This window comes from Xyrauchen texanus, chromosome 9, assembly GCF_025860055.1.
Source record: "Xyrauchen texanus isolate HMW12.3.18 chromosome 9, RBS_HiC_50CHRs, whole genome shotgun sequence".
NCBI lineage: Eukaryota > Metazoa > Chordata > Actinopteri > Cypriniformes > Catostomidae > Xyrauchen > Xyrauchen texanus.
The window spans coordinates 25,590,811-25,614,821 of NC_068284.1; the positions used below are offsets into that span (position 1 = coordinate 25,590,811).

General features: G+C 38.0%; 1 protein-coding gene across 1 annotated transcript in view; it reads left to right on the top strand.

Moving 5' to 3' along the window:
- Positions 1–24,011, top strand: part of LOC127648969 (dual specificity testis-specific protein kinase 2-like) — a 52,773-nt gene that overhangs the window by 13,813 nt on the left and 14,949 nt on the right. Inside the window, exons 2-3 of the mRNA XM_052133835.1 lie at positions 2,998–3,119; positions 11,712–11,760. Of these exons, the coding sequence (XP_051989795.1) occupies positions 2,998–3,119; positions 11,712–11,760 (171 nt within the window). The remainder of the gene's footprint in view (positions 1–2,997; positions 3,120–11,711; positions 11,761–24,011) is intronic.

Here is a 24,011-nt window from a genome sequence, read left to right on the forward strand (position 1 = left end):
TTTCATTAAATTATTTGTATTTATTATTTTATTATATTACATTTTGCAATGCATTATATTATAGTAACTAAATATTTTAAATAGATTTATTATATGTATGTTCCTTCCTTTTCATTTTGTTGGTAATATTAGTTCCGCTTACACTCCCTTCGGAAACAAGTGAAATAAGGGCGACATGCTCTCTCGTGAGTTAAATAAATGACAGGAGACTGGAGCAAGAGCACTTGTTTCTGGTCTCTACAGGTGTTGCTCTTAATGCTGTTTGCTAATTAATCATTTAATAAAGATGTTTGAATTATACCCCATCTTGTATTCCGTATTATTATGATTCCTGTGCCTTTGCGGAGACTGAGATGCTGCTTCCGCAGATAATGATAAAAAAAAATGCTTCACGCAGGACGCGCCAGTTTAGTGTAAAAAAAGCCTTTAGCAAACGGAACCGAACTCAAGAGTACTTCTGTTACTCTTAAGCATGAGAGGGAGTTGTGGAGCACAGAACTGCTCTGAAAACACCAACAATGCTGTAACTTAATATTCACTGGACAGAGAAGCGCAACTTTGAAAAGTTGCAAAAACTTTGAAGGGAGCAGACTATTTATTTATTTATTTAAGTATAATCAGTTTCAGTTTAATAATCGCACAAGGTCATATTGCGGTTTCGATTTTACTTCGATTAATTGTGCAGCCCTATATATATATATATATATATATATATATATATATATATATATATATATATATATATATATATATTTGATAAGAATAAGTGTTTCAAAATTTTGTACCGGTAGTCTGTATATAGTTTATGTACTTGTTGATAAACTCAAACACTTTGTGAACAGCACAGTTCTTGTCATGAGAATGGCCTTAGCTTCTGACATGGCATTAAGCAAATATTTACCTACATGCCTTCAGGCAGGGACTCGGGCAGCCCGAAGTGACAGTGCGCAGTCACACTCATTTGTGTGTGAAAAGAATTTGCTTGTATTTTACGATTTCAGACGTTTCTAACATTATAACTTGTGACTATTCGAGTATGATCTTATCCATTCACATTGTTTATTGTGATCACTTTTCATAAGTGATACAGTGGAACAGTCACAGATGAGCACTGTGCGTGTGTCTTTGAATGAGACACTCATGAGCACAATGCTTACACACACATTATCACACAAACCACCTCTGCACTCACATTCTGCCTGCTTGCATATTGCACCATATATATACAGAGATTAGGGTTTTTATTGTGTACTGCTTTGTTTAATGTTTGTACATGCTGTTTAATGCATTATTACAGCTGTTAGAAGTCTCTCTGAGTGATTCATGAGAATTATGTAAACACTCATATAAATGAGCACCATATAATTTATGGAAGTGTACTATCATTCAAATCAGCATTCATCTGTTATATATGCATATTTCTGTTTCATGTACATCAGCTAAAACTTAAATAGCAGCAAGTCCAAATTCCAAGCTTTTAAAAGAATCTGCTTTAAATAAAATATCTAACAGTTGAGTGTTAAAGTATTAAAAATTATAACTTAAAAAAAAAAAAAAAAAAAGTGTGTGTGTGTTATATATATGTATGTACATATGTATGTATATATGTATATATATATATAATATTGCCCCACCCTACTGTCAATTTTACAATCCACCTCATGAGCTTGACGCTCGGCTTCCATAGGAAGGAATTGAAAGCGCTCACTCCCATTCACTCACTACGCGCCAGTGGGAACATACGACAAGAAAGCCAAACTGCTAGCGTTTTTAGCAACACGCATGTCTACATGTAGAACACAGGCTAAATATCGAAAATTACTCATCATGGAGTTTTTTTGTTTTGTTTTATCGCCCAGCCTAGTTGGGGGCTTCACTAGGAACCTATTCTGTCTCAGTCGATTTAAACAAATGAGTCTGATTCTGTACAGTCAGACAACATCAGGAGCTTGTACAAACATCTTCAACACCCCCAGAGGAAGTTGGAGAATCCCTAAATAATCATATTGCTCAATGTTGAAATCCATCTTCATTTGAGGAACTGAAACATTTTCCTAGGACACTAGATTTGTTGCATGGAGACAAGCTGTGACATGATAATAGCAGAACAGACTGTGAGTTTAGGTTGTGTAGAGGAGGCAACATCTGGGCCTGTGCATCTAACAGGCGCTCTCACTGCAGATGAGTGGTTCGGTGGATGCACAAGACAGACTCCTCCTCAGCTGCTGAGGCTAGAAGTGGGGTTGGTTTCAATACAGGAAACAAAGTATTGTTTGCGTTTTTATGTCACCTCTTGTTAGGCCTATATCAATATCATGCTAAAAAGAGTCAACACTCTTGAAAACATTTACTGAATTTGAGTATACTACAAATGCTTTGTAGTAATCCTTCAGCTGTGTTGTATGTCCAGCTCTGCTAACAGCTTGAGGAAGTCAGCATTTTCAGATATAGGAGATTCATATTTTTTTCACTCGAGGACATCCTGTGGTTGATATTTTGTTTCTTTAATGTATTTTTATTGGTCAGCTCAATGAATTCACAAAGAGGAAACAGAGAGAGTTCTGCAGAAGCACGTTTCATAGATGTTGCAAAACTAACATTTGTCATTAAGCAGATCTTCATTAAGGCAGTGTTTGTGTTGATTTCCTTTCATCAGGTCATGCTAGAATATTGGTTGTGTAATAATAACCATTTTTAGAAACCATCTTTTTTTCCAGATCTCATTTGCTATTGCAATGTGTGGCACATCTCCGTTCAGTGGTATTGTTGGTTTAATGTGACCGGATTCTGCAATTTAAGGACAATCCTTGAAATCATAGTTGTACATGAGAAGCAATCGGCCGAGATACACTGAACATAGAGCTGTATTTTATTCCTTTTAAAATGCATTATGCAAACATTCAAAGCATTAAAAAGAACTTCCTATTACCCATTTTAGTTATTGCCATTATATTAGGAAGTGTGGCATATAATTGCTCGTTGGTCTGTGTGTTTTAGGTGCGTCACAAAGCCTCGGACCAGGTAATGGCCCTGAAGATGAACAAGCTGAGCAGTAACCGTGCAAACATGCTGCGGGAGGTTCAGCTGATGAATCGACTCTCCCACCCCAACATACTCAGGTTTGCTTACTCTCAAATCCATTGCACTCAGTGTAACTCCAACCTCTGTGTCTTCTCTGTTAATAAATTGAAGCAAGTTCTCATGCTTTTATGTTTAGTTGATTGTGATCAATTTATTGAGCTGTTGTGGTACACATTTACCTATTCCTTTAACAAAATGTTTTACCACAGTTTTGTATGGTTGTTGGGGTCATTTGAACTTGAAATCTAAATGAAACACTTTTGAAAATAACCCAAAAACATCCATATTACGGACACATTGAAGAAAGAATCGCCAATCGATAGTACCTTTTTGTTTTTACTCGCCAGATTTTTGTTGACATTGAAGCGTAATGCAACTGAAAAAGATAATAAGCATCTTCACTTAAATTATTAATATAGAGTATATGACTTCAAACGCTATATAGTATATGAGTGTGTATGTTTTATAGAATATTTAGCTTTATCATTTTAATCACATTTTAGCTTTTTAAAATTGTACAGATTTCACAATTGCATTCTATCAATTTGCATTTATAAAAATGATACAAGTTGATGTCACCGTTTGAAATTCATACACAATGTTTTTTAACACAAAAAAAAAAAAGTGGGAGGCACATATACAAACGGTTGTAATTCCTACACCGTTCACCTGATTTGGATGTAAATACCCTCAAATTAAAGCTGAAAGTCTGCAGTTAAAGCACATCTTGTTCGTTTCATTTCATATCCATTGTGGTGGTGTATAGAGCCAAAAAGATTAGAATTGTGTCAATGTCCCAATATTTATGGACGGACGGACAGACGGGCGGGCGGGCGGGCGTGCGTGCGTGCGTGCGTGCGTGCGTGCGTGCGTGTGTGTATATATTAGAGATGCACCGATTGCAATTTTCTTGGCCGATTTAGATTTTTTTTACAAGTGTGACCGATACCGATTTTGTTTTTTTTTTTTTTAATTTTCTTTCTAAGAACTATTATTGACCGCATATTCAAACAAAATCTACCTTTCTTCAATGCAAAATTGTATATTCATAATAAAATAAATTATTAAACATTACAATTTTCCCCAAACTGCACTAAGTTACAGGATCTTCTCTCACTTAAACAACTGGAAAGAGGTAGAAATAACAATTAACTGCAAATGAGTTGCTTTATATAACAGATGTCATTTTCCACTATTTTTATAAATGGACCTTTTTCTCTTTATTACTCATCTAACAAAACCATTCCAAAGATCTGAAAACCATACTTGTCAACACTCCCGTTTTTCCTGGGAGTCTCCCGTTTTGTTATTTCTCCCCAAAAAAACTCCCGTAATTTGTATGGCCCAAACCACGTTATATGAATAATCACATCAATATATTATTCCAAGGTTGTCCAGTTGCCAGATCTTGAATGAAACGCATCCTACTCACACAATCGACACATCATACACATTACAAATAATTTGTGACCTCAACCTAGCAACCTACAACCCATTTGCGCTGTTGATATCTGCGCAGGCAGTAGAGGTGGGATGTTAAATCAAGCATCACTGGTAGATGGGAGAAGAAGACTCAGCTGGTGGGCCGGTGAAAAAACTAAATATACATGTAAATTTAACAACAGCTGGACGGAAGAATTTAATTTAATATCCCGAAGCCATATCGACAATGCCCACGCCTTTTGCAAAGTGTGTCGCACTGATTTTAATATCGGACACGGTGGGAAGAATTACGTTACTCACAACGGCACAATTTGTATGTATTTAGCCTGCCTCCGCCATCCAGCACCCCCTCTTCCCATCTCCCGGATTTGTGTACCCAAATGTTGACAGGTAACCAACCGGCTGCATGTGTGACATGACACGAGATTAAACAACTCGGGCAACGCAATGTCGGAAAAGTCTACTCTGTATCTATCAACTGTAATTTATCAGATTTCTGAACCCTCTGTCCTCAACTATGGAGAACAGCTGGTCATCCAGGGCCATGAATTCCATAATTTTCCTCGTAATTGCTTTGGTCTTTTCGCTGCTCATTCCAAGGGATGATAAGAGGGGCTGCTGACTTGTGACTGGCTCTGAGCTCTGGCTAGCTTTAGCCGCTTTCCCTTTTTAGCTTCTTTTTTAAAATGGGCATTTTCAGCTGGGTGATGGTGTTTTAAATGTCTAATTAGGTTTGTTGTTCCGAAAGATATTGTGGTGGTTCCCCCACGGTTTACTTTGGCCTTACAATTATTACAGATTGTGAACTTTATGTATTCTTCACTCACAGTGAAGATCTTCCACGCCAATGACATGTTTACGTGCGGCTGTGACGTTATTGCCTGCGCCGCTGGCAACAAAACGGACCGGCTTGGGATCGGTAAGACTTGAGGCTGACCGGCCGGTCTCCGGGCCGAGCATGCGGAAAATCGGCTAATTCCGGTCCCTGGCTGGTCGATCGGTGCATCTTTAATATATATACATATACACACACACTGGCAGCCAAAAGTTTGGAATAATGTACAGACTTTGCTCTGATGGAATGAAATTGATACTTGGAGTTCTCATCAAAAAACCCTCCACGTGCTGCAATGACAGCTTTGCAGATCCTTGACATTCTAGCTGTCATTTTGTCCTGATACTCCATTGACATTTCACCCAACGCTTCCTCTAGCACTTGCCATAGATGTGGCCTTCTTGTCGGGCAGTTCTCACGCACCTTACAGTCTAGCTGATCCCACAAAATCTCAATGGGGTTAAGATCCACAACACTCTTTTCCAATTATCGGTTGTAAAATATCTGTGCTGCTTTGCCCACTCTAACCTTTTACTTTGTTTTAAAAGTGGCTTTTTCTTCCCATAAGGCCTGTACCCTTGGGACTACTCTTTAATGTTGTACATGAAACTGGTGTTGAGCCAAAAAAAAAAAAAAAAGAATATCACAAAGAATGTGATGGTTAACGTTTGATTTTAGTATTGCATACATTTACAGGAGGTGTACGCTCGACTTCACATCCTAGCACAAAAACTGACTGTGTGAAGCAGTGCACGTTTATTCAGTATGCAAGACTTGTTGGACATAATAAACATGGGAGTGAATTTACTATATAGAGATTGGAGACTTCACCAGCAAGTGGTGAGCCAGCTGTGTGGAAAACGCGGGCAAGCTGCCGTGTCTCTGCATTGCCTGAAAACGCTTTGTCGTATGAACCAGTGTCAAAAGCTAAACTCATTATGTGCTCTATAGGGACTGAACAGCAACCAGAGAACATAGTTTTGAAAATTTTAACTTTAGCAAATTGAGCATTCAATTTGTTTTATAGCTGTATTGTACAGTATCTTATTATGCATTGGCATTGTACACTTAAGTTTTTTTGCCAATAAAGTTTGATAGAAATTGAATAGAAATATCTGCGATTAATTAGTTACAATTTATTAATTGACTCACAGCCCTAGTTTAAAGCATTTGGTATTCTTTCCATTTGGCTATGTCTTTGTACAGCAGCATTTTATTTTGTGGGTGAATGAGAAGGGGGAAGAAAGCAAAAGAGAGGGGTCTGTGTGTGTTTTACAAGCATACCATTGTACGAAATAAACTCTTGTTAAATGGATGTGGAAGTATTCTAGAGCAGACAGGAGAGGGCTGAGGGGATCTTTGTTAAACAAATCCCAACACAGATCTGCAATAAAAGCCAGGTCTGGGGTTTATGGGGCCATAACTCTAAAAACACAGGTAAATTTGTATCCTGTGCAATGACTTGTGTGGGGTGCCCATTCCGTGACCATTGATACATTGTGTCGTGGCTGAGAACAAATTAGTGAAAGAATACTGCATGTCTATGTCTGTTAGTGGAAGAGCTACTGCATGTATAATTGGGCACATGTTCATTAAACAGCATGCATTGTGTTATTGATGTTGGGAGATTCAAACCACTCCATAAAGTCTTCTCCAGCACATCCCAAAGACATTCAATGGGGTTAAGGTCAGGAATCTTTGGTGGCCAATTAATGTGTGAAAAAGATTCCTCATGCTCCCTAAACCACACATTAACAATTTGAGCCCGATGATTCTTGGCATTGTCGTCCTGGGATATGTCCGTGCCGTCATGGAATGAAAAAATTCATTGATGGGATAACTTGGTCATTCTGTACATTCAGGTTGTCAGCTGACTTTTAAGTTTAATGCTGCATAACATTGCTGAGCCTAGACCTGACCAATTGAAGCAACCCCAGATCATAACAGCAGTGTTCTGGTTTACATGCACCATTTAATGGTGTGCTCTTTACTCCTGTATACATGCGGCTCAGCCAGTAAACTGCTTTCTCCACAGCAACATAATTTCCCTGCGATGCTTGAGTGAAGCAAAATATGGTATCAGAAGAAGTTTTTTTTTTTATTCTCCGTTGCTGCGCTTTATTTCCAGATATTCCAGAGTTGTTGCTGTGTTTGTTTCCTTACCTCTCTACCGTGACCTGCAGCGAAACTGCGCTTCAATAGTGAGGTTTCCCGTTACATAAAACTCTGTGATTCCCTCAATGTATGAGCGCATATACGTGAATGTGAGGGACCGTCAATATTTTACAGTGGTGTTTATAAATGGGTTTAGTGTATGTGCTAGGGCTGCCCCGACCAAAGATTTTCCTAGTCTACTAGTAGGCATTAGTTTAAGCCATTAGTCGACTAGTCGCATGTTTATGATATTAATTGAATTACATAAAAACCAATTTCTGACCCCCCAAATATATTTGAGTTCCAGGGCTGAGAAAGAATGTTATAAGTAACATTGCTAACACTGTTCTACATTACGAAGAAATACTAAACCATAATAATGAGCCTTTAAAATATACATTTTACACGCACAAAGCGAGCCACAGTGACACCGGCAAAAGCGGTAATGATCCTGAATGTGTCGGAACAACCATCAAGGAGACTGTCTGAACGTTTTTGTTAATTTATAGTTTGAAATGCACATTAGGGTTTTGCCGACAGACAATTATCTCGGGGTTCCTGATCGTGAAATGCATCAGCTTTTGGCGATCACTCTTACCATGTCAAGACGATATTTGGTTCATTTTCCCATAAATGTATAAATATTATCAAATTAATGTTACATATTTTTTGCGGTTAGACACACACAGATACGTGCTTGAAGAAACACACTTTATTATATTATTAAGAGCAGATGACACGCCGTCTATTCGTCTATGACAGGCTGTTTGATGCGTGCTGTCTCGTGGAACGTGCATGTAAAGGGTTCTCACTCTTTCTTTTTTTTTTCTTTTTTTTCTCCCCCAAGAACAGTATTGGCTTTGAGTGCTGCATATGACCTCTCAGCTCAGGAGGTGCTTTGAGTTCAGTTCACTTCATTACCACAGAGCAGTTAATTGTGACCACAACTCTGCAGCCTATACATCTGTGATTTTAAAACCTAAAATAATACAAAATCACATTCACCTCGAACCATGATTTATATCTCTGATTTATCATCTTTATTATTATTATTATTTTTACATTTATAATTGTTTTTATGTCTTCATTTGTGTAAGTAATGTTCTGCCTGCATGATTAGATGGATGCTTGCCTGATGTAAATGGAAAGGTGGTTACTTTAATATAATATAATACATATATTATTTTTATCACTTTACTATTTTAATTGCCTTTTCATTTAGTTTGGAGTGCAAATTGAGTTTAAAAATGTATTTGATTTAAGTTTAAATTTTTTTTTATTTAACTTTCAATGCAAAATCACTAAAGCAAGAATATTCTCCGATCCCTCGGCTACCGAGGGTTGCCTACGTAATTGGATATTGCGATTTATATAAATAAATAATATATTAGTGAAGGAGGTAACAAAAAAAAATTATTCACACATGATGTATTTTCCCAGACAACTAAATACCCGACCGGTAGAGAATACACGGATGAAGTAGGTTCTTTGCCAGAGAGATGTTGTCCTTCACAACTGTTGTAAAGCCATCTTTCAAAAAGAACAACACACATTTTAATTGCACTTAATTTTTTTCCAGTTTCATTTGATTTTTTTTTTTTTTTTTTAAATAAATACAAAATAAAGTTCAAAGTTTGAAATCAAAGTGTCTTGTTTTAATGAGTAGGCTTATCCCTAACCCTGCTTAACAAAAATTACCCCAGAGTACCACCTAGTGGCCAACCATACTGCTGTTTGTCGGTTTCCTGTGGACCAATAAAAACTTGGCTGACCAAGATTCTTCTCATGGACTAATATTTGGGCTATTTGGGGGCAGCCCTAGTATGTGCTTTGCCCACTGTACTCCCAGAAATGTTTTGTTGACTTGTTATTGGGCTCCATCCTATTATGTTTTTTATTTGGTTTGTTCCACACATATGCGCACTCTTCAAAAACCTGTTAGAATGCTGCTTATGTTTTTACATGTCCACATAAGCCGCTTTCTCCAGGAGAAACCAAGTTGTGTTAAACCACTTTCTCTTAATCCCTTAAACAACATAAGGAAATTGGCGTTCTTGTTTACATGACGTTTTAGAACTGTTTACATGACGTTTTAGAACCCTGGAATAAACCGCTTTCTTAAGTGCATGTAAATGTGTAAGTAACTGCCCTGCCTGATTGAAGTCTCACAGGTCTTGAGTAAAACATTAAATAAACACAGTTTAGACTGTGTTATATAGCCTAATGGTGTACTTCAGGCTAGTGGTACTTCAATAGTTCTCATTTCATTTCCATTTGGACATTTATAACTTGCGCATCAGTATAAGATTAATTCACTAACTGCTTTGATGTATAAGTGTTTTTAAATCACTAAAAAGAACCTGCTCATAGGAGTCATTTGTTTGGGATTGGAAAGAACTGGGTGTGTTGTGCTTCATGCTACTGATTCAAAAGAACAGGCTAATAAGATAATTTGTGTTTCACGCTGTAGATTTAGTAGGGAGCAGCGCTGCTGATGAAATATTATTTTTCAATCGAACATGTTCTCTGTTCCCAACTCGAATTAAATGACCCATCGTTTGAAATTATCAAACACCCTTTGCTGTTTTTATTTTTTTTAAGTAATGTTACTTCAAAATAGCACCTTTTTATAAAAGTATTTGCACATGGTGACACATTTTGCCATATCACTGTAGACCACGGAGGCCATTGCCCTATAATCAAAACCAGCTTATTGTATCATGTCGATTCACATACATCTTTATCCATCAATGTTCAATAGAATTAAAAACATCTTATGTGATTGTGACTTTACACATCCAGAAAAAAGCACACTTTCATTGAGAACATTTAACCCTAATATCTTGCTTTAACATGCTTACCTTTCACCTTCCTACATATTTTATGGCGTCATTTTTAAAAGCTGTTTCTGACAGGTGAAATGAGCGTAGAGCATAAAATAAGCCTGTTGGGCAGCAGCATAATAAAATGTCAGTGCTGGTGTAGACAGTAACCGCTCAGTCTAGTACAGGGGTGGGAATCTATTTTGGTACAGGGGCCACATCGGGCTTTAAGTAGTGCATAGGGGGCCACATTGTACTCCTTTTGGTTCTTGTATCTTTTAAGCCCAGATATAGTGGTGTACTTAATTTTCTGAAGTGTATATGCCACTGATGGTACTATTCTGCAATTGCCTAAAGTATTGTATTGCTCTACAAAGGTAGATATGTTTCAGTCAGGAATTAAAGAAAAAATATTTTACCATATCTACTTACCTGGTAATTTTATTCTTAATTTTAACACAAACTATATCAGGAATCTATTTTATAAAAAATTCATTTTTTTTAATTTTTATTATAGAACCTTTAATGTTTGTCGCAAAGAGGGATGTTTACTTATTTTATTCTCAAAACATTACACTTTTACGCGCTGAATATGTCTTGATGCGGGCCTCATCAATGGTTTGTCCGCCGGTGCACACAACTGAACAAATCAGGTTGCATGACTATGATAAATGATTACTGCAAGAGTTCAATTAAAATACAGGTGCGAGGGACTTCAACATTTCTAAATTACATAAATAAAAAAATATGCATTCGTCGCTTGCTTGCTTTTGCTCGTGTGTCAATGATTATGACTCTGCATGTCAATGCTGTGATCCGGTTATATTTTATTAAAGTTCATCACTGAGAAGGTTTAGTAGCACCAAACAGTACAAGCAGCCTCAAGAATCAACTCAAAGTGGCCGTATCAAAGTTTTGCTTGATCTGAATGTCGCACTAGCGAGAACTAGAAAGAGCGCGCTCCCATGCGTGGTTGCCAGATTGCACAAAATATGTATAACATTAGACTGAATATTTCTAATTTGTGCAAGTACAAATCTCTAATTGGGGAGTTTGCAACTGTTATCTGGCATTCCTGAGCATGATCAATGATTGTGGAGGCCCAATGCAAGATAAATGAAATATACAATGAAAAACGCTTTTAGGATAAATGAGCCGTGGGAACGATTAAACCATGTGGAGGGCCGCATCTGGCCCGCTGGCCATAAGTTGCCCATGTCTGGTCTAGTAGGTGATGATGGTTTTTACTTAAGGATGTACCTTAAGAATAATATGTTCCAACTTGTAACAGCTGCTTTTTCAGAGCAATACTTGTAAACAATAGAACATTAAACTAACATTTATCTCTTTTCTTTTCCTGTATTGTGATCTTGTAGATTCATGGGTGTGTGTGTACAGGAAGGTCAGCTCCATGCTCTCACAGAGGTAAGCACCTTCAGAAAACAGGCTCAGACATGTTTCATACACCACACATTTGTTCACAAGAGGCATTTGACCCTTCTGTATAAGCAGCACCTTGCGCAAGACTATACACTCACATTTGCTGCTTTTTAATTAAATAATCCAGGTCCTTTTGAATAAATTTATACAAAAGGATTTGGTATTTAATAAACGAAGCATTGAAAGTATTTTTGCTAAATATTTGGTCTGTGACAACCTAGTGAGCTGCCTCTCTGTTTACTGCCTGCATTATTGCAGCCTTCGAAGGCAGCATCCTGACCATCATGTAATCTCATAAGTGACTGACTTTGAATGCTCTATATAGGCATCAACTCTGGGTTTGGGACATTCTGTTGATCTGTGCTGCTACAATTTCTGAGGTGTTGCGTCACCCACTGTAAAATGTTATTTGTCCAAAAGCCCCTCAAAACTGTACAATTAAAAATCTATTTTGTTCTCTCACGCTGTATTACCACATTCAGTGTGGACAGAAAAATGTGTCGCTGAAATCTTACTGCATCGATTCTAGTTGGTGTTAGAATTTGGCTAATTAAGTTGCCTACTGTCCTTTTTTACTGATAGTGCTGTATTGTATTTTCAAGTTAGGGATGGGAAAAAATGTTATTTACAGATGTTCTGATCTCTATATTGATTCTTAAATCCCAAGATCAATCTTTAACTCTACGCAGTAATCCACTCGCATAAATCATTTGCATATGCAACCAAATTTCACCCTATGCTACAAAAATATCTGTGATTTATCCTCTGTCTGATAAATGTTCAGATTTCAATCACTAATGATTTAGTATAGTGGTGAAGAAGTTTAGCACTGAGATACTTTTCACTACCTGTTTGGTTTTACTCATGCATTTAATGTGTGTCCAAATACAAAATCACATAATCCATTTGTCATTGAACAATGTCTCTTAATATCTTTTATGTTCTTCACAGTCAGTTATTGATCATAAACAATAAAAAAATGTACATTTAATTCTAATCTCACACAGCACGGATGAGGTAAAGATGCTCGTGTTTATGTGCGCTCAAAACACTTTTGCGACGCTGGCTGAACTACTGGTATTCTTAGAGGCTGTCATTTTAGCATGCGTTCAACAAATTGTAAATACTTGGAGTACAAATTATGCATGTAAACAATAAGCATGTCATTATTTATATGTGTGTGTGTGTGTGTGTGTGTATATATATATATATATATATATATATATATATATATATATATATATATATATATATATATATATATATATATTATACTTGTAATCAAATTTGTAATATTTAATATTTTTGTAATGTACTTAGTTAGAAGGTCCCTTGAATTTGCTGTGGAAGAATTTCTTTCATATGCAAGCAAAATGAACATTAGGACTGAAATATACCCATATTAATCAGAATAGAATCCGGGAAATGTATATCAATACCCAGCCCTTTTTCGTGGAGAGATCAGGTTTAGAATTTATCCTCGCAAAATGGTTGCACTGCTGGAAAAAAATTGGTGTAAGAGTGCTAAGATTCCTAAATCAGTGACATTTACCCCTGTGAATCTAATGACTTACTGTGGAATTGAACAGTTTAGTCTTTGTTTAGAATTGTCTGAGGAAACGTTTTCTATTAAAGAGCCCATATATACATACATATATATATATATATATATATATATATGTATATATATGTATATATGTATATATATGTGTGTGTGTGTGTGTGTGTGTGTATATGTGTGTGTGTGTGTGTGTGTGTGTATATATATATATGTGTGTGTGTGTGTGTGTGTGTATATATGTATATGTATGTGTATATATATTATAATATTTTTTTTTTATTATTATTTTTTTTTATTGAAAGTTATCCAACACCTTTATCACCCATGTGAAAAACGAACTGCCCCTTAAACTTAATAGCTGGTTGTTCCATCTTTAGTTGTAACAACAGCAACCAAATGCTTTTGATTACTGAAGATCTGCTGTGGTGGAATTTTGGCCCACTCTTCTTTGCAGAACTGCTTTAGTTCAGCCACACTGGAGGGTTTTTGAGCATGAACTACCCATTTAAGATCATGCCACAGCAGCTCAATTAGGTTCAAGTCAGGACTTTGAATAGGCCATGCCAAAATTTTAATTCTGCTTTTGAGCCATTCAGAGGTGGACTTGCTCTTATGCTTTGGATCATTATCTTGCTGCATAATCCAGTTGCGCTTGAGCTTCAGCTCACGATTGATGACCAGAAGTTCTCCTTTAGGAGTTTCTGGTAGAGAGCAGAATTCATGTTTCCCTCAATTATTGCATGCCGCCCTGGCCCTGAAGCAGCAAAACATCCACACCATCGCACTGCCACCACCATGCTTGACCTTTGGTATGATATTCTTTTTGTGGAATTCTGTGTTTAATCAATGGCTGGCACATTCACTGACAATGCGTAGCGAAGAGGACTGACTCTCTGCGTGTCGGGGAAAATCTTGGCCAGCCGGTGTTGATGACGAATAGCCCCACTGTGCGGTAATGGATAGTCTTATGCTAAAGATTAGCAGTAATTACACAGGAAAAGATCCTAGAGGGGGTTTTACATCTAATGAAGAAAACTGAATAATCATGAAGAGGAAAATAGAGACATTCAAATCTATGCAGCTGCACAAAGATTCAATTTTAGTAACACTACAAACATCCACAGACATGCTGTAAAAACGATAAATACCTGTCTCTCAGCCTTTCTGTTCTAGATGCTCCATTCTTTGCTCTTGCCATTTAGCCCTGTGACCTTTTGCTCTGCTTTTCTGATGTACATTAATGTAAAAGAGGTATTAGTGCAATAGTAATCGTGGGTAATCGTGGGTAAACTGGCCTGCTGAGGGATTATTCTATTATTTAAAGCCACTACGGCCTATTTTTGCTCATGCCATTAAGACATTTCTGTCATTTTTCCTCCCTTTATTTTACCAGTAAAGGCACCTCATTGAAAGACTGTTAGTGAGTTGACATTGTATTAATTTAACCCTCTTATTACTCAGCAGCTAAGATATCAGCAATGCATGAAGGTATTCACCATACTTTGCTTTAGCCTGCATCAACACCCAACAACTCTCAGCCACTCAAGGTTGCCGGTCACTGAGAGGATTAGCTCTATATAGAGGAGTAGGTGGATGTGCATCAATTATCTAATCACTGAGTAGCAAAGTTTAGACCTAACCTCGGCCATGATGTTCTGCCTAGTTTATAGGGAGTAGGATTAGTTTTAACCCTTTGAGAGATGAAGCGGGCAGACAGCAGAAGCAGGGAAGCTCCAGAGGAAAGGGTTCCTGAGCTAGGATGGAGATGGACAATGGACATGAGATCCAGTGTTTAGGAAGGAGGAGAGAGAGCGAGAGAGCGAGAGAGCGAGAGAAAAGGGATTAGAGGGGTCAGCCAGCCACATGGTGTGATTTGTATTTTGCTAAACGCAAGCACATGTGCAGGTTTTGACATATACTTAACCAATCAAGGGCAATGCAGGTTCTTTTTAGCCCAAAACACCGATTTTAGATTGCTAATATTTATTTTATGGTTTCTTTAACTTCAGGCACTTTTAGCAATGTTGACTTGAAGTGAAGTCTTGTTAAAAAAAAAAAAAAAAATCACACACTTGCCAGTTTACTTTGTCTACTAACAATGTCCATCATTGTATGTACAATACATGCATCACAGGAGATTTGTCATTTTTGTCTTCTTTTTTTTTTTTTTTTTTAAGTCTTGTGGTGTGTGGTGGTGGCGTAGTGGCTAAAGCACAGGGCTGTTAATCAGAAGGTCACAGGTTCTAACCCCACGGCCACCACCATTGTGTCCTTGAGCAAGGCACTTAACTCCAGGTTGCTCCGGGGGGATTGTCCCTGTAATAATTGCACTGTAAGTCGCTTTGGTTAAAAGCGTCTGCCAAATGCATAAATGTAAATGTAAGTCATGAACATTTCCACCATCTCAAATTCTGTATTTAAATGTAGTGTTTTAATCTAAAGCACGCTCAATACTAACACATTTGTTGACGTGGTTAGCAAGTACACTGGCTTTCATCGTAGTTTTAAACCAAACAATTTGTATTTTCATAGTTCAAAGGATTATTCTGGGTGAAATCCAATCGGTTTTTGTGTGAGACAAAATATAAAAAAATGTTCATTGTACATATTGCCATTGCAGTCTTTGAAAGTCTTTGCAGGCATGATCATGATTTCAGAATCGATTGCAATTCCTAGTGCTAGGTGGCATAGTGTAATCGAGCTTGAAATCATGATTGCCATGTAGACTATAGATGACAAGGTTTGTAGTGAAAAAGGAGTTACATTTGGTCTGTTCTTACCAAAACCGATTACTTTGGTTGTTTTTGCAGAAGAAAGAAGGTCATACACACCTGGGATGTCATGAGTAAATGATAGAATTTTTGTTTTTACTTAAAGCTCAATCAACAACATTTGTAGCATAACGTTGATTTCCAAAAATTATTATTGAAAGATATTTAAATTAATTGTAAAAAAAAAAAGAAAGTCCCTCATTTTTCCTTTTGAAAAAAAATAAAAAAATAAAATCTGGGTTACAGTGAGACACTTAGAATGGAAGTGAATGGGGGGCCAATCCGTAAACATTAAAATACCCACTATTTAAAACATATAGCTACAAGACATAAACAATACAGGTGCTAATTTGGTTTTAGTGTGATAAAAATTGCCTAACCTTTCCTCTCAGTTATATCCAATTTTACAGCTTTACTGCTCAAATAATACACAAGTTTTAACAGAAGAATAAATGGAAGTACTTTTTAAAAAATTATTAGTTTCTTCCCCTACTCATTTTTTATTTTTATTTTTTTTTAATAAAGGAGGGACAAGTCAATTATTTTTCACAGCAATCAACATTATGCCACAAATGTTGTCGATTTGAGCATTACTTGTCTTGAACTTGAAGTATTTATTTTAATATTCAAAGTCTGGATCTGGGACGAGGCTAAAACAATAAAATCTTGCATAACAGGCATTTGAAAGTAACAAAAATAAATAAAAGCATTGTAAAAAAAAAAAAAAAAAAAATTTTTCTAATTCAGTTTTAATGTTATATTCATATAATAAAAAGAAAAAATGAAAAATCAATCCCCTAGGATATGGAATTGCTTGACGTTGAAGAAACAGCCATACACACAGTGCTAGCCAATTAGTGGTAAAAGTGTAATGTTCTTCATACTTCTTTAGGTCCCTAAATTGTTTACTGATTGGATGTCTTTTGGCCACTCGTCTGCTGATTGAGGTAAACAGAGCAAAAATAGATATGTCCAAGGAGGTGAAGTGAGGGGGCATATATATTTAGCCCCGAATCCAAAACCGTATGTGTGGAACAAGAAAACGAACACCTATCCTCCCAAAAGCACTAAATGCTGAAGTTCTGATCAGCTTAGAAGGTTCAGATCAGTTTCTAGAAACAGAACTGAATGTAATGGTTGTAATGTCAAATTTAATAAATGTGTCTGACGTATTTAACAGTCCTTTTTTTTTTTTGTACATGTTAACTATTGCATTAACTAATGTTAACATATACAACCCTAATAACCCACTTTAGTGTTACTGAGTTTTGCTCCTGATGATCTGAAGTTTATGACAGTGAATTCTAAGAAAGTGATGACTTTTACCTTAGTGATAAGATTTTACCTTAGTTTTTTATTGTAATAATATGAATGAGTCGTCAGACAACATGCGCACACCCTATTTGGTGATATTAATCACTCCAGTTATATGGCTTAGAAGGGATTCGAATAGATTAGGAGCAGGTCTATTGACAACCTGAGCTCCTGATTCATGGCATCAGCATTTCATGGGAAACATTCATGGTGCTATTATTTTAAATCTGCCATCTTGTCTTTCTGTTGGTGTCTTACCAAAGTGACCTGAGGTCCCAGTTTATTCAACCATGGCTAATTTTGTTAGTTAAATGTGGAGCCCTGTATGTGTCAGCACAGATAATTTCAGGCAACCCAAAATAAGGACACTGATGAGAACATTGCCCTGTGGTGAACGCATCAGGCTCCAAGTTAATGGCATGTTTGCCACAGTAACTAAGCTCTCAAGGACTTGTTTCAAAGATCCAACATAAACCATACACTGCTGCAAAAGTATTGTAATAATGTCCCTTACAGAATAATTAGCTAATTATTGGATGGTGCTGTCGTGTAAACTACACTATGTGAAAAATAATATGAATATCAAGAACTGAAAGGGGCCCTAATGGGGCCCTGCAGTTTTGCATGCTTTTGTGACTCCTTAAACCCAGTCCTCTGGAGAGTTGGCATGGATTCCTACATTTAGCCGTGGGTAATTGATTAGATTCAGTTATGTATTGTAAACCCATACTGTGACCATCTAAATAATTATAATCATCATGTTGCCAAGAATAGAGTCATGACAGATTTCATTGCTGCCAATGATTAATTTGTTTTTATTCATTTTAGTAAAAAATTATTCAATATTACTTTGATAAAAAAATCTTGTGCATTTACAGTGGCAAGAAAAAGTATATGAACCTTTTGGATTTACCTGCGTTTGTTTAAATGTGTCATAAAATCTGGTTTGATCTTCATCGAAGTTATAAAAATGAACAAACACAATCACTTTTAACTAATAACACAAATTATTGTATTATTGTACATATTGAATATCATTAAAATATTCACAGTGTATGTTGGAAAAAGTGAATGACAATGTGAATCCCTAGGCTAGTGATGTCAACAAAAGCTAATTAGAGTCAAGAGTCGGCAAACCTGGCATCCAATTAATTAAACCAGATTGGAGGTGTGGGTTAGAGCTACTTTGATTTATAAAAAGCACTCAAACATTTTGGGTTTGTTATTCACAAGAAGCATCTGCTGATGTGAACCATGCCTCGCAAAAAAAGAGATCTCAGATGACCTACGATCAATAACTGTTGTTTTGGTTAAAGCTGGAAAGGGTTACAAAGTTATCTCAAAGAGCTAAGATAATCATCTGTCCACAGTTAGACAAATTGTTTTTAAATGGAGATGATTTTGTACTGAAGCTACTCTCCCTCGAAATGGCAGACCAGCCAAGATGACTCAAAAGGGCAAACCGCAGAATGCTCAGTGAGGTAAAAAAAAAGAACCCTGGAGTGACCGCTAAAGACTTGAAAGAACCATTGGAACTAGTTAACCTCTCTGTTCATCAGTCTATTATATAGAAAACATTAAACAAACATTATGTCCATGGCAGGATACCACAAAGAAAGTCGCTGCTTTCCAACAAAAACATTGCTGCACACCTAAAGTTTGCCAAAGACCACCTTGACACTCCACAATACTACTGGGAAAATGTTTTGTGAACTGATGAATATAAGGTTAAATTGTTTGGGAAGAACATGCAGCACTATGTATGGACAAAAAAGGGCACCGCATACTAACATGAAAACATAATCCCAATGCTGAAATACAGTGGAGGGAGCATCTTGTGTATATATAAAAATATACCGCCTGAAGCGCAGTAGAAGTTGGGTGATGCAGCAGGACAATGACCCTATGACCTAAATATAGAAGTAAATCTACCAAAGTATAGCTTCAAAAAATGTTAATACATTTTAGATTGGCCCAGACTTTAACCCAATAGATATGCTGTAGCGAATCAGCTCTATGAAATATTAATAATCAATCATAACTTGTTATAATCGATCATGAATATTTGGATCAGTTAATCGGGTTAACTTGATGTAGCTACATTAACATTACAACCAAATGCTCGGTTCATCCCGTGAACACTCAATATTGGTTATTAATTAATTAATTAATAGAAAGGTACATTTCCGGGGCATGGGAAATGTCTTTCTTACTACGTATTAAGAGCAAGTAGTCAAAATCTATGATTAGTGACTTTAGATATGAGCTTGAGACACAGACAACTTTACATGTGACATGAACAAGACTTTATTAACTAGACTAAACATTTAAACTACTCTAACATACATATACATACATGCATACAGTTTACCAAGGGAAAGAGGGTTGAAACAGAATACAGGAAGGCAAGAAGTTATAGCATTGTTTGAAATTCAGCAGATCAACAGCCTGAGCAAACCATCATATTAGTTCTGACACACCCTTTTTAGAAAGGGGTGAGGATACTTAATGTATCAAATAATGAGACTAAGTTTGATACTTGCATGTCCCATTTGAATTAAACTGTCCTGATGCAATTGTTGAGGCTCCAGTTGATCTTTGATGTTGTCTTGATGAGAGAGAGAACCAGTGGGGGTCATATTGATCTTTGGTGAATGGAAAGACAAGGCCGTAGCCTGGCGCATGCTTGGGAGTCCTTGGGGCCTTTTAGTTCAGCATCATTCAGCAAGAGAGTGAGAGAGCACAAGGCTCAGAGGGCAAGAGAGGCAGGAAGCAAGAGGAGCATAAGAGAGCGAAGAGACGAGAGGACTAAGAGAGCAAGAAATAAGAGCTAAGAGCATTTATAACCTTAGAAAACATGTCCCACCTCTCATTGGCTCAACCAATGAGAAGGGTTTGGGTTCCAGGCGGGAATTTGGTTTATTGCTCTTTGTTCTCACATTTCTCATTGCATGAGCAAGAAAGAAACTAGGAAATATACTTGTAATACTAATATGTTGTTGTTATCGACATATCTTGTACACAGTCATTTTGATCTTCAAAATACCAAGTTATAGAGACCAAATATGCCACACATATGATTTCGGTTAACCATAGTATGCAAAGTCTGAAACATTAACCCATTAGAGTTTGAAAGAAAACACAGATCAAACAACATTTAGGAAAATTATGAGATGGAACATTAGATACATGTCAATGAATTTATCACATGGTTATATAGAATATATATATAGGATTAACAGGGTTCATTTCTCTTTCTCAGTAAGAGAATGAAGTGAGGGTCAGCACTTCTCTGAACATTCCTTTGGAGGTCGTAAAAGTCTCCCTTACTCTGGGCATGAGAGAGTTCCTTTGTCAAGGCTCATTTGCATGTTTATGACAGTAAGAGATTTTGGGCTGAATGACTCAAAAGATAGTAAAACATCGCGTAATATCATTCTACAGAGATCTTATATTCGAATTCAGCTCGGACAAATCGTAAGGTTTAATTTGATACCAAGAAACGTGTGTTTAGTACACTTAAAAAGGGAATATACCCTCTGAGGCTATTAAATATGAGGCTTCAGAGTTTAAAACACACAACGAAACAGTTCTAACGAGTTTGATATACCTCAGAAATATACAACATACAGGGATTACACGTATTTCATTAGCAATATGCAGTTCTGTGTTTAACTGAAAAACACACACACACACACACATTGTTACGTTCAAAGTTTCCCCCTTCCTGTCCACACGATAAGCACGTGGTGAGCATGCGGATGTCACATGCGGTTCTCTGTCAATAGTTCATTGTCTCTTTGTCAATACATTTATTGTGCTTGTGGAGACTGGTTGGCGCTATTTCAGTAATTAGGGGAGTTTTTAACAGTAAGTTCTTGTTTGTTCATGAATCTGTTAAGGCCACTGGTCCTCCGCCATACCTTACAGTCCCCCATTTCGTGAGGTGGTGTCCCTGTTGGAGACATCATCGGACGACAATCATCACAATGGCGGATGGCAGGTGAATCATGAGGGTTTTGTAGCAGGTGGTTGTTCCACGGTGGGTGATGTAGACAGTAGCCAAATCCAGGTCTCTGCAGCAGGTGCAGAGGCAGCAGGTGCTTTGACAGTGTGTCACCTGTCATTATGAAGTCAGTTCGTTTGAGGCAGGTGCTTGTTTGTGGCTGCATTGAGTGGTTATGGGCATTGTGTAGTGTGGAGAGAGTTTCAGACTGACCTAGTACTGGTAGCAAAAGGGCAGCAGGTGGCCGTTCGCCCTTGGTTCGGCACCCAGTCACCAGGTGTCTGAAGTCTGCAGTGTTACTCTGCTCTGGCAGCAGTGCTGACTTGAGCTTGCCTGAGTGGTGTTGGGCAAGAGTCAGAGGTTTGTTCTTCCCAGTACTCCTCAGGGGAGTTCTGTTCCAGGAGCTCTTTTGCTAGTGCTAGCAGCTCTTGTAACTCAGAAACAGGCGTTTCTAGCTGTCTTTGTGCAGCCTCTGTTTGGCACCTGTTTGAAAGGTGTACAGGAGGATGTTGTTGTAGACTGCTGTGGGACGTCCTGTGGTGTTTGCTGGGTGAGGATGTTCTTTTCCATGGCTTCTCCCAGCGGTTGGTCTTGTGTCTAGATCTATGGCCATGGTGACGGTTCTGCCTTCTGCTGGCTAGTAGCGTTTCGTTGAAGGCTCTTGCATTGTGGCAATGCTGGGTGCCTTCTGGTACCAGCTTTGGATTCTGGATTTTGCAGTTCAGAATCACTGGGGTCTTACAAACTCTTTTTGAGGAGGCCTTGTGTTTGTTAAAGGCCTTCTGTGTCAGGTCACGCAGTTGTTGGATAGGCATTGTGTGGGGGCAGGCCATAATGCCTAAATGGTGACTTACCATAGGATGGAGGTTTCGGAGGAAAAGGCTCTTGAAGCTGGCGTCCTCCTCCATCCCAGGTATGTTGCGAGCTCCGAAGTAAGCTTGTCTGAGTCTGTGGTAGTAAACATAGGGAGTTTCATGCCGACCCTGTTTGGTGTCTAGGGCAGCGATCAGTCCATTGTTAGACTCTGAGAATTCCCTTATGATGGCTTGTTTCAGCTGCTGGTAGTTAGACTGGATGTTTTCTGGCTGTCGAGCCAGAAAGCGTCGCAACTCTGGGCTGGATGTGATCCAGATCAGATGAAGTCTATCTTGATGGTTCACACTCATCAAAGACTGCAGGTGAAAGTCAATGTCTCGCAGGTAAGCGTGGACGTCGTGGTCTCCTGCAAGCTCTGGTGTAAATGCAGGGATATGTCTGGCCATTCGGTTGAGGTCTTTGAGTGTCGCTGCACGTGTCGTTTCAAGATTCGTCTGAATCAATCCTTTTCCGTCCGCGGCTGCAGAAGCTTTAAGGAAACTGTCCGATGACGTGTTAAGCAGAGGGGATTGTCTCCCCCCTTTATAACTCTGTGCTTGGCTGGGGAGGTTTCTCTGCTGATTGCAAGTGGGGGAGTGAGATGTCTCTCCTGCTGTGGTTCCTTTTGCAGCAGGTAAGAGTGTCTCAGTTCTCGTTGGACCATGTCAAGTTCATCTTTGGTGTTGTCCAGCTGCTGAGTCAGCACTTTAACTTCAGCTCTGGACACATTCAGTTGACCTTCACAGGCCATGATTCTGGCATCTTTGTCCAAGAGTTCAGAATTTGCTGTTTTTAACAGTGAATCCTTGTGGAAAAAGTACCTTTTCCAGGTGCTCTCTGGCTGTCTTTTCCAACTGCTCTTGTTGTTTAGCAGCTGTCAGAGCCGTTTGAAGTCTGTGGATTACCTCCTGTGACTCTCTTCTGCTAGGGTCCTTGTGTCTGTCCTGAGTCTCCATCTCTAGCTGGTCTATGCGGTTTTTAGCATGTGTCAGCTCCGTTTGGGACTCAGTGATCTGGCGATGGAGGTTGTTTACCTCCTGTTTCAGACCTGTGAGGTTGTGGGCCAGGACGATAACCTCAGTCAGATATTTGTGCTCATACCTCTGGTTTGAGTCGTCTGTCATTAGTTCTTTTCCCTCGTTTTCCAGTTGCTTTTTGTTCTGTTGCTGAAGGTCGTCAGCAGCCATGGATAAAAGGGTGTTCCTCAAAACACCTAGCCAGTCCTTTTGGCCTGCCATCTGGGCAGTTAGGCTAAGCATCTGCAACATTTTGGCACACTTCTGGTGAGAGTAATGGCAAGAGACTAATGCAAGATCAAACAGAATTTGGAGCTAAAGGCAAAGTGAGACAGCAAGGTGTATAATGTACAGCTAGGTTTTGCTAGGTGTGGTTAACAAGTGAAATGTGTTCCTGATTATTACTATCTTAGCTGTAAATAGCAGGATGCTCAGATTTGTGTGGATCTGAGTGGCTTTGCTGAAAGAGCGTAAGCCTAGATTTAATAAATGACTTAAGATGTTTCTTTGGGTCAAATTATTTATCAGCCCTTACTGATAGCATACAACAGGCTTGATCTTTGAACACATGAAGAAGAGAAAGAAAGAGGAAGAAAAGAGCTTTTCTATTAGATTGTGTATATTAGTGGTGCTGAAATTATGCCCTAGAAATCGTCTAGATTACTAGTGTAGCTGGCTCATAAAATTTAAGCAACTTGTTGCAAATAAACACA